Source organism: Festucalex cinctus, chromosome 4 (genome assembly GCF_051991245.1).
Source record: "Festucalex cinctus isolate MCC-2025b chromosome 4, RoL_Fcin_1.0, whole genome shotgun sequence".
Classification (NCBI taxonomy): Eukaryota; Metazoa; Chordata; class Actinopteri; order Syngnathiformes; family Syngnathidae; genus Festucalex; species Festucalex cinctus.
In genome coordinates this window covers 25,191,228-25,206,940 of record NC_135414.1, presented here as the reverse complement: position 1 = coordinate 25,206,940, position 15,713 = coordinate 25,191,228, and the positions used below count along the sequence as shown (strand labels likewise).

Genomic DNA, 15,713 nt, shown 5'->3' with positions numbered 1-15,713 from the left:
TAATGTGCATTGAATGTTTCCGACCGTGTGGAGACAACGCATTCAATCAGCGTCTTATGGGGCTTTTTCTTTTGATCGATGGATCATCACAGTCGGATGGATTCCTGCCAGAGCGGCAGCTTCTGAAGACTGATAGTCGTCTTTCATGCTAACTCAATTGATGCATGTCTGAGCAGCACGGAACACAGCACTAGTGCTTGTGGGAAGAGATTTTGCAACGCTTTCACAGGAGGGACGTCCCTTAATGTTGTTCTCACAATGTGACAGCACTACATGAGATTTGGTCCCATTCACACTGTCACACGCATTTCTTAACCACTCATCCGTTTTCTGTAGCACTTGTTTTCATAAGTCTCTCCCCAGCTGCCTTTGGGCGAGAGGTGGAGTACAGCCTGGAGTGGTTGCCAGTCAATCTCAGGGCAACAATTATTAACCTTTTATGTTTTTCTTTCATGGATTACTTTCCTTTTCCAGAGCAAGGACGGTATTGGTTTTTAAATAACGTTAGAGGGCCAAGTAGGGTGTCAAGACGTCTCAGGACAGTTTTCAAGATTTGAGTGTCCCAAGTCGCGGCGGATTTGCTTTGTCATATTTTCATGTAGGTCCCATCCCGGTTTTTCCAGTCAGCAAGCCAATTGTTTGGGCCATGTCAATCACACTGTTGTCATAGCGATTCATACAATAGACTCGGGATGTGAATTGCCTAGTACCTGACGATTCGATTCGTATCACGATTCATAGGTCACGATTCGATTCCATAGCGATTAATCCCGATACGAATTTACAAGTCGATTGTTGCGATTATTTTTATTTAAATGTAGAAAATACTAATCAGTAAACTTGTACAGTGTAAGATTTGTATGAAAATGTATTATTTATTTATCTGAAACTTCAGTCTTATATAGGTTGTAATCTGTTTCATGTTTGGACAGCATTAAAATAAAAATATTAAGGCTTAATGTTCCATTAATATAACATTCCTCCATGCTTAAGGTGTGAACCCTAAGACGTTTTGGTGAATATTTTTCCATCAAAAATGGATATTTAAAAATCGAATTGCGCGATGTAATATCGCGATATATTGCCTAATCAATTTTTTTTAAACACCCCTACAATAGACCAAGTAAAAAAAGAATTTAACTGCTAAATTCCTTCCTATTCACTTTCAAATTCATGTTTCAACTAGAACTACTTCCTGCTTCCGTTTCTAAGAATCATGGAAAATGTTCCTGGTGGCACATTTGTTTCCATTTAAAGACATGAAGAACACAGTTTTGTGTGTTTAGATTTTCAGTTTTATAAACACGGTTTTGGAAAAAAAAAGAAAGAAAGAAAGAAAGAAACGTGCCTGTGTTCAACGATCGCAAAAAAGGTTGGATAATGGAGAGTGCATTGCAGTGAATTGTCACCCAAACTAGCATTTAGCATTAGCAAAAGTAATAAGCCACCGGTTACCAGATTGACTAGTGATTATTTCCCCCCCTAAATATTTCCTTATCTCATTCACTCCCAGCCATTTTCACAGAAGCAGTCCCGTTCGCTCCCGGCTGTTTTACTGGATTTTGACAGATTTTGCATGGCCCACAGAATATTGTGTTCTATTGCTATAAAAGTATGGAAGAAAGATTAAAGTCTCTTCTTTCATCAGGAAAAAAATGTATGTTTCCGTTTTGCAGCAATTAGCATTAAAAGAGAGCTAAGTTTCATCAGTTTTAGTAATTGAGCTTTTTTTCTAGATGGCCCTGGTTGATCTCCTTTGCTCTGCTGCCACCTGCTGGCCGTTTGTGTAATAACTACCATTTCTGCAACCGTTCTTTGCAGTTGAGAGGTTGCATCAAAGCCTTCTGTATGCTCTAGCATAAAAAAAAAAAAAAGAAAAAAAGAAAAAAAAAAAGAAAAAAACGTATAAATACGTCCTTGGGACACTTAGAGCATTTAAAAAAACGTATTTATACGTTATTGGGAGTAAATGAGTTATGGGAATTGGACTTGGCAAGTTTTTGGTTGAGAGGAGAATGAATTGGATGCTAATAAGGCAACATGCAAGCTTGCTAGAGTTTTGTGATCTAGGTGCTTGCTACACACGCAGGGGTGGCAAACTGCGGTCCTCGAGGGCCGGAGTCCTACAGGTTTTATAGATTTCCCGACTCGAAGTGCAGCTGATTCCAATTAACAGGCTCGTTATCAGGCTGATCATGACTCAGCTGTGTTGAAGAAGGGAGATATCCAAAACCTGCAGGACTGCGGCCTTCGAGGACCGGATCTCGTCACCTGTGCTATACAGTTTGGCGGCAGGTAGTGCTTTTTGTATGTGCATGCGCAAAGACGCGTGTGGCTGGTGTCTGACTGGCTGTCTTGCACCTCAATCAAGTGACAAATTTCATTTTTAATGCAATGGGATCTATGTATGTGGGTGTATCACTAGATTCTCTTTATTTGCCTGCACCTTTCAGACAGAACTCAACAAAGCAGTGCCGTGATTTATTTTATTTCATTTTTTACCCTTTTCATCTTTCTCCATCATCCCTCGATCTTGCATTTCTTTCAATCTTCCACATATCTGACTCTCTGCCGTCATTTCTTTCTCCGATCAGACAGCCGAAGCTGCCAAGCTGCCGGAGGCGGGAGCAGACAGAGAAGCTGCTCTATCTAACCTCCCTCTCCGGAGAGGCAAACTAATGCAGACACGCCAATCAGCTTTAAGCAGACAATTATTCACCATTTATATCAGCTCCCTGTCTTCTGAACTTATTCCCACATTTGTCCTAGACCAAGCGCACAAGGCTCTTTCAATAGTGTGATCCTTTGGCTGCTTAGACTCGAAGTTCTGCGAGCATGATGATGTGTACATAAGGCACGCAAAGCCGTTTTCTTTATACGCAAGACGTGATCCTCCCTCCCACAGCAATTGTAACTAATATGCCCTTCTAGCAAGGCATTGCACCCTTTGGTTCTGCAGGGTGTACACAGTGTCATCATACTGGGAACTAGTGAAAATTGCATTCTTTCGCTCTGAACAGATATCATAAATTGCTATCATGCTCCCGTAACCCTTTTTGTTGGTGGAGAGCTCAAATCTCCTACAGGGTCTCTGCATTGTGTTGTTAAATTATTGACAGGGTACATAACTTTTGTTGACTCGTTCACATCCTGCTCAAACACGCAACGTACACAGCGAGAGGCGCTTCATCCATTCCTAGCTGATGTTTGCGCTCCCTCCCTTCCACGAGAATGACGAGAACGACGACGACGTTTTCATCCGTGGCGGTGATTGGTCAAAACAAACGTGAACGATGCTGCATCGTCCAATCAGCTCGAAGTATTGCACAGAATGTCCCGCCTTGAGCGAAGCACAATATCAATCTGGCTATTGGCAGGTTAGCAACCCGTACCAAGGGTAAATTTTCACCATTATAAACACACCGGTAAAATACGGTTTTAAACATGGGCAAATCCACAAAATATGATTTATTTTGCAAAAGAGCAATAATGCCGAATAAATAATGGAATTTCAAGGTGTGCTTTGCATGCTCAGGCCATAATTCTAATGAGAGTGACGATCTGAGATTTTGATCTTGTGGTAATTAATTTTGTTATAAACATCAATAGCATGACAAGGACCACCAACACTTAAATGGGGTGGTGCAGAATGCTAAAAATTTAATGCACATAATGAACATTAACACTGTGCTTCAATATAGGAAAGAAAGTACTTAAATAATGTTTCGATTGAATTATATTGAACATAGAAATTAAATGAAAATTGTACCTTAACTTATTGCTAACCTCCGTAGCAAACATTTTGAACGCTAGTGATTTCACGTCCGGGTTCGTCAGGCTTTGTTCAAGGTCACAACATTCGGTAAACATTCACCAGACGTTTGCCAACAGTTATGTATTTATTTTTCGTGTTGTAATGAAATTTTGAACAAGTTTAGCGAACATTGCAACCTTGAACAAACCCTGATGTGAAGTCAACATTCGCTAGTGTCACAAAGGTTTGCCCCTCAGTGGGATTTGGCTTTAACAACAATCAATTTTACATTAAAGGCAAATATGGAACTTAAAGTTAAATACAACTAAACTGTACAAATGCAGTGATTATTTCGCATGCCATTATAGTAGTACTTGTACCACACTTTGAGAATCAATGGTGTCGAGTGATTATTCTTAAACGCACTCTAGAATAGGGATAGGAAAGTACTGGGACCGGGCATTGAGCTGATACGCAGCCTTCAAGGTATCAGTTCTCGTGACGGTGGATGATACCTTTTATCGGCAGCCCTCTTGTGGCCGTTTTACTATCAGGAACTAGAAATGAGAAAAACAGAAAATGGCCATTAATTTCAATTTATGTATCAAAAGTTACTCAGTGAAAAAAAAAATCCCTTTTTCTATTAATTTCGTACTTATTGGACCGACTTGCAATAAAGAGGCCCTAGAATAAAGAGGACTGTCTTAACTTCTGTGTTTCGTCTGCATCCAAGTTAGACAAGCAGATGAACTCCAATCAGCTGCGGCATTATACCTGATGTGAGCTGAAGTTGTAAGGTGAACAGGCCGCCCACTCGCTTGCTGTCTGTTCAGTGATAACAGTTGTTGAGCACCGTGAGGATTTGTTCTCGGCGTGAATCGATTCTAATCACATCATTGTGCTGTCCCGACTCCCGCGACTCTCCCGGGGGTTTAACGCTCCTCTCTGGCCTTTTCCCCACCTCGCCTGCTGTTAGGCCGCGTCCGGCCCCCTCCTCTCTTCTGTCTCCCTTCGTCACAGTGGGGTGAGGACAGTTGATGCTAATTGCTCGCAAGCCAGGGTGCTTCATAGGTCACTGGAAGACCTTTGGGGGATACATTGGTAATGAAATCCATTAAAAAAAAAAATAAAAATCACCATGTGTATTTCTGTATGTGTTGTATAGCAGATAAACGATAAACAGCAAGGAGAACCAAATCACCTCCATTACCATGGTGACTCCACTGCAGTTCACCTACGTCGGTCATCGACTGTATATTAGCAGTGGTCAGTCCTTCACACTGTCTACACAGCTACTCATCGCCCTAAAGTTAGAAATCAGACCTGTGGACAAAAATACAAGCTGTTCTTTATTTCTACTGTCTTTCCACAGTTAGAATTTTCAGTCCATTCTTTTGTATTTTCTGTGTGACGTATTGATAAAGCACCAGTGTACAGATAAAGTTCTTGACCTTTTCCCGCTTCAGAGTGATTACATAATGTGCTTTTTCCTCCTCCTTCTTCCTATGGTCTGTCTTGTGTCGCCACCCGTGCACGCACCGCAGCTCCTGCCAACGCCCAGATTGTGCACTCGGGCGCCGCGTGCAACGTCAAGGACGATAACATCAGCGAGAGGATCTACACCATCAAAGAGGGAGACACGCTCGTGCTTCAGTGCATCGTGAAGGGGCACCCGAGACCACAGGTAAGCTCCGGCGTCTGCTGCTTGTTTTTCAAGTTCTTGTTTTGGAGCAGTTGCAAACACTTCCTGTCTTCTTGGCAGGCCTTCAAATGTCAAGTAGGGCTTTTAAAATTTGGCAAATTGTTATGTGCTGGGGTTGAATCCCAAAGCGCAGACACAAATAAGATTTTAACTATTCATTCACATCGAGAGGCGAGAAACAACGAGAGTTACACACAGAGGAACAGAGGTAACAGAAGTAATAATCCGACAAAAACACACACTTCTCAGACAGTCATATAGACAGTGAATCGATCTGATTGGTTGTGGCTAGACATGTGGGGAACAGGACTAACATGGAATTATCTGATTGGCTGTTGACAAGATAAAGATATTAAAGATTCCTGACATCACATAACTTCTGACATCACATAGCGTCTTACCAGTTGAAATTATATGCTGGTTACATTAGTTCAAAACAGACACTTGACCTCAGTTCAAAACAGACACTTGACCACGCGGTCATGACCCAAGCATAACCCATGCATGACCCTTGTCAAGACAGTAAGCACAACCCTTGAATGACCACTAGTCATGACAGTACACATAACCCTTGCATGACCCTAGTCATGACAGTAAGCATAACCCTTGCATGACCCTAGACACGACAGTACTTGACCCTTGCATGACCCTAGACATGACAGTACTTGACCCTTGCATGACCCTAGTTATGACACAAATGGACACTGATAATAAAAAAAAAAAAAAAAATATATATATATATATATATATATATATATATATATATATATATATATATATATATATATATATATATATTGTAAATCACCACCTGTGGATACTAAATGGTTTCTTTAAAGGGGAAGTCAAGTCAAAAAACTTTTTTTACAAATATCTAAATGTATCGTGTTAGTGGAATATGAAAGCATCAAAACCCGCCATCCTAGGGCGGCGGCCATTTTGCCACTTGCTGTCGACTGATGATGACGTCACAGTTTCTCAGGGGTTAAGTAATGACCAACCAATCACAGGTTAGCTTGCGAAAATCACACGACCTACCCCAGAAAACAGGTGAGTGGTGACGGTTATTTCTTAATTCCTTAGGAAATGTGAAGTCATTTACACAAACACAATAGTAATCATAATCAGAATTGAATTCATGGCTGTATATCCTAACAAACTATGAATCTTCCCACGTTGTTTACACGTTAGTGCTGTTTTTCATTAGCAATTATAGCAAAGCCTGAGGTCTGATGAAGTTTTTGCTGTTGTTCAGATCATTAGCATTTAGCACCTTGTGTTAACATTGGGGGTTGTGTAGCTTTTGGGATAAACATCACCTCAGCGGTGTGAGCATATTGGTGGCGAAAACACTGCTGGCAAAGCACGTACTGGTCCGGATAATCTGTAAGCGCATCCCTGCTCCTCTTCCAGTTCTGTAACTTTTCAGGTGGACACTGAAGCCACGCAGCCATCCCCCACTCATCATCCTCTGTTTTCACGCAACTAAAAGTGGTTAGGACAAAAACAAATCCTTATGACAGGCGACAGTGAGATTCTTTCTATCCACTTTGCCGCTTCACTTGAAACGTTCCCCCACTTTTTAAAGCCAAGCTGGCGAGAAGTGAAGAAGAACAAATGAATTTACGCAGCGGCTTTATGGGTCGCACATGTTGGCTTCTGTCCCAAAACGTTACAAGCACACACACACACACACACAAAACATCCACTTAAAGCTCGCCCTGTTCTGTGGCATCTCCACAACCTTGTACTCTTTTGGGATTTATGTTTTGGATAGAGAAAAAAAAAAAAAAAGAATGCCCAAAATAAATAAATAAATGGGCCTCATTCACCAATGAATGCGCCGAAATGTTCTTACTCTGTTCAGTGTACACATAAAATCACAGTTGGATTTATGACTCATGTTCACCTGCCAATTTTCTTCTTAGCATCTTGCCTACTGTAAGTTAATGAATCAAAATTGACTCTAAATGACGAGCTGCAATATGCATAAACCATACTCTTATTTCCCTATGAAAGGTCAAACATTTGGTGCTTATAAGCAGATGCAAGGAAGTTTAAAGTTGTGAGGGATGGACCGAAAGGCAACAACTTTAACGACTTCCTTAATCTTTATACTATTTTCGAAAGGTTAGTCTCAATGGAAGCTATTCAATACACAGAAACTGTTAACGCATAATTATGGTAATTATATTTTATTAATTCCAAAGTTAAATCAGAGAATGTAGCACTCAAATTATGCAAAGAAAAAAGTTAATTAGAGCTGAGAATGAACAAACACTTTGTAAATTGTTAAAATACATTGCAAAAAACGAATATCATGAAAATGTTTAAGATTTTTTGTAGGTCATTTCAGAAAGTGGAACTATTATTTTATATAGATGCATTAGACGTAGAGAAAAACATTTAAAGCTTTTATTTCTAATTTTAATGATTATAGCTTGCACTTAATCAGTATCTCAGAAAATTAGAATATCACATAAGATCCGTGCAACAAAGGCTTCTTCTAAGCACAAATGTCAACCTTCTGAAAAGCATGTTCATTTCTTTGCACTCAGTCTCCTTTTGCATGAATTACTGCATCATTGCGCCATGGCGTGAAGGCGATCAGCCTGTGGCACTGCGTAGGTGTAATGGAAGCTGCCTTCAGGTATCTGAATTGTTGGGTCTGGTGTCTGTCATCTTCCGCTTAACAGCCCAGAGATTTTCTATGCTGCTCAGATCGAGGGAGCTTGCTGGCCAATCAAGCTCAGTAAAACTATGGTCATCGAACGAGCCTTTTGTACCAAGTCCTGCTAGAAAATAAATCAAATGTACAAAGTATTTAGCTTTAAGCAGAGGGAAGCATGAAATGCTCGGGAATTTCCTTGTTAGACGGAGTAGAGACACACAGAATCCACGTGGCTTGAACTCCAGTCTGAATTCTGAAGGGGAAAAAACAAACAAATAAAAAACAAATGGAAACTAATGGAAAAAAAAAGAAGACAATCAACGGAAAAAAACAAACAAAAAAAACTATAGAATCAAAGGCGAGTGAAATCAGAAATCAGAAATCATGGGTTCTGGGTATTTTTGTTCATAGTTTCCATTAGAGCTCTTGAAGAGCATGGTATACAGCTGCATCGGTAAACAGGCCTATTGTTTTTGCATAGTTGGAATCAAGATGGCCTCAGATGTCTTTTTTTTTTTTTTAGTGGTTTTAGCGCGATTCTTTGTCGTTGCTGATAGCGTAGTGGTACACACAGCAATCAGTATGGGATCAAACAGTGACTCGGTTTGAGTGTTTGTGCGAATGTTTGTCTTTCTGAATTTAGATGATATCAAATGTATTTAGTAGAGCTGTCAAACGATTACATTTTTTAATCAGATTAATCACATCTTAAAGTTTTGATTAATCATGATTAATCACTGATTTAAAAATGCTTTTTTCCCAACATATTTTGCCCGCTAAATTTGAAGCGCACCTGTTATGTGTTAATTTTTTCGACATTTAATGTTACGAGGATGTCTTCAAAAATTTATATTCACTGCACACGCTCATCCTGCTTTTTCTAATCAGTTAATTATTTGCATAATTTGAAATGGGGAAAAAAAAAGACCTACGGCATATGTAAACATTTATTAAATGCTTTACTTTAATGCATGTAGTTATATTTATTGCTCAAACTCCAACAGCTACCTTTAACGTAACCATCTGCTGTTGGCTAAAAAGGATCATCTGTGGTCAAAATTAATAGTGTGATTAATCTGTGGAAATACAATGATTAATGCGATAATTTTTTTGTGATTAATTAATTAGGTAACGCTTTAACTTTGACAGCACTAGTATTTAGTTAACTTAAATGACCAAACCAAGCTAGGGTAGGCACCTGCGTTTTACCTACATTCAGTTTGGATATGCTCCAGCTCATTTGTGATTCATTCGGAACAGAAGAAAAATGATGGAGGGTATTCTTTGCAGGTTATATTAAAATCGTTTTGGAATTTTCTAGTGATAGACCGATTTTTTTCAAGGCCGATACCGATACAGATTATTTGTAGTCAAGTCGGCCGATAACCGATATTTCAAGCCGATATTCATTTGCCGTAAAATGGGGAGGGGGGGGAATTCTTTCAAACTATATATAATTTCTCACTGAGTAACAAATTCATGTGAATGTAGCTCATTTGGGGTTTTTGTTAGGGTTCGTAAAAACGTTTCAAAAAGATTTTCGCGGTGAAAAATTGTGTGAATATGTTCCAAATGTGTTTACGACAAATAAAAACTGACTGCGAACATCTTACAAATCCTGATGAAAACCCCAAATTCGCTACGTTCGCAAGTATCCCCTGCTCAGTGAGCTTTATCGGCCTTCAGATTAAAAAAATGGCCGATGCCGATATTTGTCAAAATGCCAAATATCGGCGCCGATAATCGGCCCCGGTCTATCCCTAGAATTTTCATTATTCAGGTGTTTTTATTTTTTATTTTATTTATTTTTTTAAGTTTAGTTACTAGTTAGTGCTGTAAGTATACTGCTTTCTAACGTTAGATGTATCACAACACTAAAGTCTAAACTAAAGCTGGATTGGTCTCATTTTCTTCCCCTTGTTTGCTAAGTTTCCAAATTCTGAAGTGGATTTGTTGGAGATTTGTTAAGTAGCGTCGTGTTTCGGGCTGAGGGAGGTAGGAGGCCATGTAGCCGCAAGCACGGCAGTTGCCTATATGAACGACATCATCTGGTGGCAATTATTTTATTTTTTTTATCGTTGCCACTAGATGATGTCACTTCTACGTGATACACAGTAAACAGACGACTGTTCGAACCTCCTCCTTCCGGTTAACGCCGATAAATTTTATTTAAAATCAACCTCAAAGGCTTGTTTATTTATTTGCCAAAGACTTTTCGCGATAATTATAGTTTGTTTTGTATATGTAAAATGCTGTTTCAGTTAGTTATTTAAAAAAAATAAAAAATCTATTTTGTTAACAAAAATGTCTTCAATTTTAGTTTTTGTTAACTAATCGTGATTCTTCATCTGAAAATGTTGTACATCTTTAAATTGTTTCATACTAGCATCCACTGAGGACGCCACGGACAAGGAAAGTCTTTCACACATGTATGACTCAGCATCACAAGCAATTAGCACCCTTAGACACACTGCCCCCGGCAACAGATGACTTTCTTATCCATCCTAAAGTGTTGCTTGGAATAACTGGCGATTTTGTCACAGCTTTTTCTTTCCCGAGGGAATTCCAGTTGGAAAGAATTTGTTTGTGTTCCCTCTCTGGAGCATTTCACACAAGCAGACTGACTTCATTGTAACAAAATGTGTGTGTTGTTGTTGTTGTTTTTTTTTTTAGAAACACATCTTCTGCCCTTAGGTTTAATTGGTTCCTGCCATAGTGCGTGCTCCACCCGTCGACTAAGTTTAGTGAAGAATCTGTGAAAATTGCCTTGTGACAAACAAACCACTGCTGTTAAGAGAGAGAGAGAGAAAACAACAACCTGGTTTTCCGAGGGGCAAAATGAGGAATTATGAGAGCAAATAGGAGATGTTGCTGGAAACATCTGGTGTCCTGTGATGAACTCCAGGTTGTGGGGTCCATGTGCGTGGATATGTGTGTGTGTGTGGGTGTGTGTGTGTGTGAGAGAACGAGAGTTTGCAGAAGGCTTGTGTGTGTTGCGTGGGTGTGTGTTAGGTGAGAAAAGCAGTGTTCCTCACGGGTGCGTGTCAACTAGCATCACGTCAACATGAATAAAACAGTGCTTGTGTGTTTACTCCTTGTTCTTCTTCTGTTTGTGTTTATATGTACAAAGTGCGTGCGCTACAGCCACCTTTTGCATTGTGCATTTATTTATTTTTTTGCTCTCTCTAAGATTGGTTGGCACAGGTTAATTTCCTCGGTTATGTGGAACGATGGAGGAAACTGCTGTCAGTTGTTTGTGATGGAGGTTTGCTTTAGGTAATGCTTTACAATAAATGGTAACTCCGGATATCAACTACTGTAAAAGTTACATGATTTGGAGTACAACTATAATGTTCTGAATGAACAAAAGTCAAACAATACTTAAGCCTTCAAACCATCATCATGTAGGCTATGACATAGGAAAATGTTGTCGTGTCGTTTTCTTGTTTGTTTTTCTTTGACATTTGACAATAGAGGGTGCCAGTAAAATACGCAAATCATGAAGTTAACAGTATAAAAATAGAACAGGAAGTGCCGTCTACTATTGCGTCGGTAAGATTCTGACTGCCCTGTACAATATACATGTAAAATTTTACCAAATTACTGTATTTTCCGCATTATAAGGCGCACCTTCAATGAATGACATATTTTGAAACTTTTTCCATATATAAGGCGCTACAGTAGAGGCTGGGGTTACGTTATGCATCCATTAGATGGTGCTGCGCTAAAGGGAATGTCAACAAAACAGTCAGATAGGTCAGTCCAACTTTATTAATAGATTACAAACCAGCTTTCTGACAACTCCATTCACTCCCAAAATGAATAAACAGCTGTTTTATTATTTTCTCTGAGGTAAAGTATTAGTATTAGCCAGCGATCCAAGATGGCGGGATCTTCTGCCGATCGTGCAGGGTCACCGATAGCGTATTGACAGCGAGACCTGTTGCGGCTCAATATTAATCCATATATAAGGCGCATTGGATTATAAGGCGCATGGTCAGCTTTTTAAAAAAAAAATTGAAGGCTTTTAGGTGCGCCTTATAGTGCGGAAAATACGGTAGATTTTATTTGTAAATATCGTGCAGAACTGCTCTATCATAATGACAGCTGTTTATTTTGGTATCAGTACAAGCCTGAGAATGTGTATGGCAAAGAGACTTACAGTATATATGCACGGACGCATTTCCAGACAGGAAACCTCGGGGGCTGCCACAATGAAAGCGCATGATTAAATCTTCGACGTATAAGCGGATAAAACAATATAGGGAGATAACAGATAACCACAGGGGATAAGAGACATTTTTATTATTGCTTTTATAGGTACTTTTAGTTTGTTTCTTGTCCTCATAATGTCTAAAATACAATGTGAAATCTAGTAAACAGCTACAACCATGTCAGGACGAGCATGCTGCAATCACTATCACCTGATGAGAATGTGAATACACATACACAAGAAGCAAAGCATCCAATCAGAAAAGATAAAATGCTGAGGACAAAGTTGCTGAAATTGTATCATACAAAATTACAAGAGGAAAGGAGTAAAAAGGGGTTCATAATGGTGAAAATACACATCAAGATTGTGCTGTTTGGCTTGAATTGAAATTCCATACAATAGCACAATTTTCAGTAAAGCGACACAGGGGAAAAAAAAAATAAAAATACATATACTAATGTTATATACATATACAGTGGGGTGTATAAAAGCCCCTAACATTTGAATTTCACTTGGGGCCCTATGGAAAGTTATGCATACTAAATAAGACATAAAATGAAATTCTAATGGCAATCGAACTACGTCTGCTGTGTCCAAATTGAGCTTAAATCTTGAGCGAAAGAAAGCAATTCAAATTTTGTTTCCTGCAACATTTGTGGTTTATATTTCTACGTACATTTTCTGTGTGAGTTCAAGTGAATTCTACTTTAGCTCAGTAAATAACTATTTCTAAAATCTCTCTATAAGACACATTTTGTACATTTCCCCTGAGTACTCCACCACATAAAAAAAAAAAAAAAAAGTGTATGGCCTATCGAAAAAGAAACTTGGAAAGTTGAAGTGATAAGTAGTTGTGCTGACCTCTGTGCCAGTCTTGTGTGTAGGATAAGCACACTGCAGCATTCTCAATTGTCTCCCTTTGGGCATATTGCCTTCCCACTGCACTCCATCAGCTGTATTGATCATGTGATTCACGTCACCTAAGCCGCCGCCGCCGCCGTCTTCTTTTTATTCTTCTTATTGCTACAGTATCTTATGGAATATTTTCTTAACAGACATGCCAAATCCCATCACATTTTTTCACTCTTCAGTTTTAAATACACTGTTTTTTTTCCAGAATTTGGGGCTTTTTGAAAGAGTTGCTGCCATGGTGTTTTTGGCTACCAAATGTACTTGCAAGACAATTGAAAATTGTGTGATAATTCTTTTTACCTAGTCAACCTTGGGACTTGAACTTGTAACGGTCTCAGGGTGTCTGAGTCTTAGGGTGCCAAATTGCTCGACAGCTACTGTGCAAACGGATGGAGTTACCTCTGTTTTTTTATTCTGCAGATGCGCACCGTTAAAAATGGGAGCTTTGCGCCATTGTGGGTGTGAACACCAGTGATGTGTAAAAGAAAATTCCCGCACATCAAAGTTAGTCAGATTCTCGAACTGTTCTAATGACTGATAACAGTTTCTTATGTCATTAACTCATTTGTTCCCAATAACGTGTAAATACGTTTTTTTTAATGTTCTAAGTGTCCCAAAGACATATTTATACGTTTTTTTGGGGTTTTTTTATGCTAAAGCATACAGAAGGCTTTGATGCAGCCTCTCAACTGCAAAGAAGAGTTCCAGAAATGGTAGTTATTACACAAACGGCCAGCAGGTGGCAGCAGAGCAAAGGAGATCAACCAGGGCCATGTAGAAAAAAAGCTCAATTACTTACAATTTTGAATAGATTTGTGAAAACTGATGAAACTTAGCTCTCTTCTAATGCTAAAAACAGATAGAAACATACTTTTTCTTTCCTGATGAAAGAAGAGACTTTAATCTTTCTTTTGATAGGTTCCATGCTTTTATAGCAAGAGAACACAAAATTCTGTGGGCCTTGCGAAATCAGTCAAAATCCAGTAAAACAGCCGGGAGCGAACGGGATTACTTTTGTGAAAATGGCTGGGAGTGATTGAGTTAAAAGGTGTTAATAATCTGTTTCCTAAACAATTGATAAATCCTTTGTAATGATGTACCAACTAGTCAAATTGAATATTTAGTGCAGATTTCAGTATGCTGGAAAACCTGAAAAATTGATCTTAAAATCATTAAAATGTGTTTAACCTTGGAAGAGGTGTATTAATAATGAATTTCAAGGATTCACCAGATGAAAAAGTAAAAAAAAAATAAGATTGCAGTCAACAGCCCCAAAAGTTACATAAAGTTGAGCTTGTGATGTCTTTTTTTTTTTTTTCCTTCCTCTTACCAGAAGTTTGTATTTGCCTGTGGGTGCTCACGGTCTATTCTGGCTGCTTTATTATTTATGACTGCATTCCAGTTTATCAAGAGCGTCCTCATAATTCTCTCTGTATGCAGCCATCAGAGAGACAATACACCAACAAATTTGTGCCGACAACATTTAAATGAATTTATTGATGAGGGCGCCACGCGGAATCTTAAGAGCGTTGTAGTTAATTTATTAGATATAAGTGGTTTCATTTCATTCAAGAATCTTTCATCCATATCTTCTGGCTATGGAACAACAACACAGCATGTTTAATGGTTTAATTTAAGATCATAAGATGTCCTGATTAAGAGTCTTTTTTTTTTTTTTGTACTTTTCAATCCATGCCTTCTCTGGCCAAGATAGCTTTCCATTTACTTTCACTCTTCCCTCTGAAGGAGGATCCAATTTAGGCAGGTGAGGTCGGCCCAATAGAAAGCTGCTTGGGCCAGAATGAGGCTGATTGAGGATTTGTCCAGTCCTTTATCAGGAGCGATTGTTTACCTTTGCCTGAGCTGGATGAGATTGAAACGAGAGCTCCGCACACCCGCAGAGCAATCTGATCATTTCTCTTTTTGGCCACACATCTTCTTTTTGTTTCATGTATTATTGTAGTTCTTCACTGAGGTGAACTTCCTCACTTTAAGTCTTTGTTTTTGCCTCTTTTCTCTTGATTGCCTCTTACTTTCCTCTCCACTGTCATTTCAAGTGCTGTTTGTCATGACTAGGGTCATGCAGGGATAATGTTTGGGTCTTGTTTCATGGCTGGGGTCTCGCCTGGGTTAAGTTTCATGACATGTTAAGTTTGAGGTCAAGTGCCTGTTTTGTACTGATGTAACCATCATCAAGTTTCAACTAGTTGTAGGCTATGTGATGCTAATAATCTTTAATGCTATGTGATTTTATGTGGTGTCAAGAATCTTTAACTCATTCAGTGCCATTGACGGCTATACACGTCAAAGTAGGGCTGTGCAATTAATTGAAATTCAGTTATAATTTCAACTATTACACTCCGCAATTACAAAATCAGCATAATCGCAAAGTAAAAAGATTGAGTTGTTTCAATTTATACATTTGCACCTTTTTTTTAATTTTAAAATAACTAATTTGATA

At 38.9% G+C, this 15,713-nt stretch overlaps 1 protein-coding gene across 3 annotated transcripts in view; it reads left to right on the top strand.

Moving 5' to 3' along the window:
• mdga1 (MAM domain containing glycosylphosphatidylinositol anchor 1) overlaps window positions 1-15,713 on the top strand; it is a 176,479-nt gene that overhangs the window by 47,703 nt on the left and 113,063 nt on the right. For all 3 annotated transcript variants that reach the window (XM_077519860.1, XM_077519861.1, XM_077519859.1), the window contains one exon: window positions 5,299-5,438. In XM_077519860.1, the coding sequence (XP_077375986.1) occupies window positions 5,299-5,438 (140 nt within the window). The remainder of the gene's footprint in view (window positions 1-5,298; window positions 5,439-15,713) is intronic.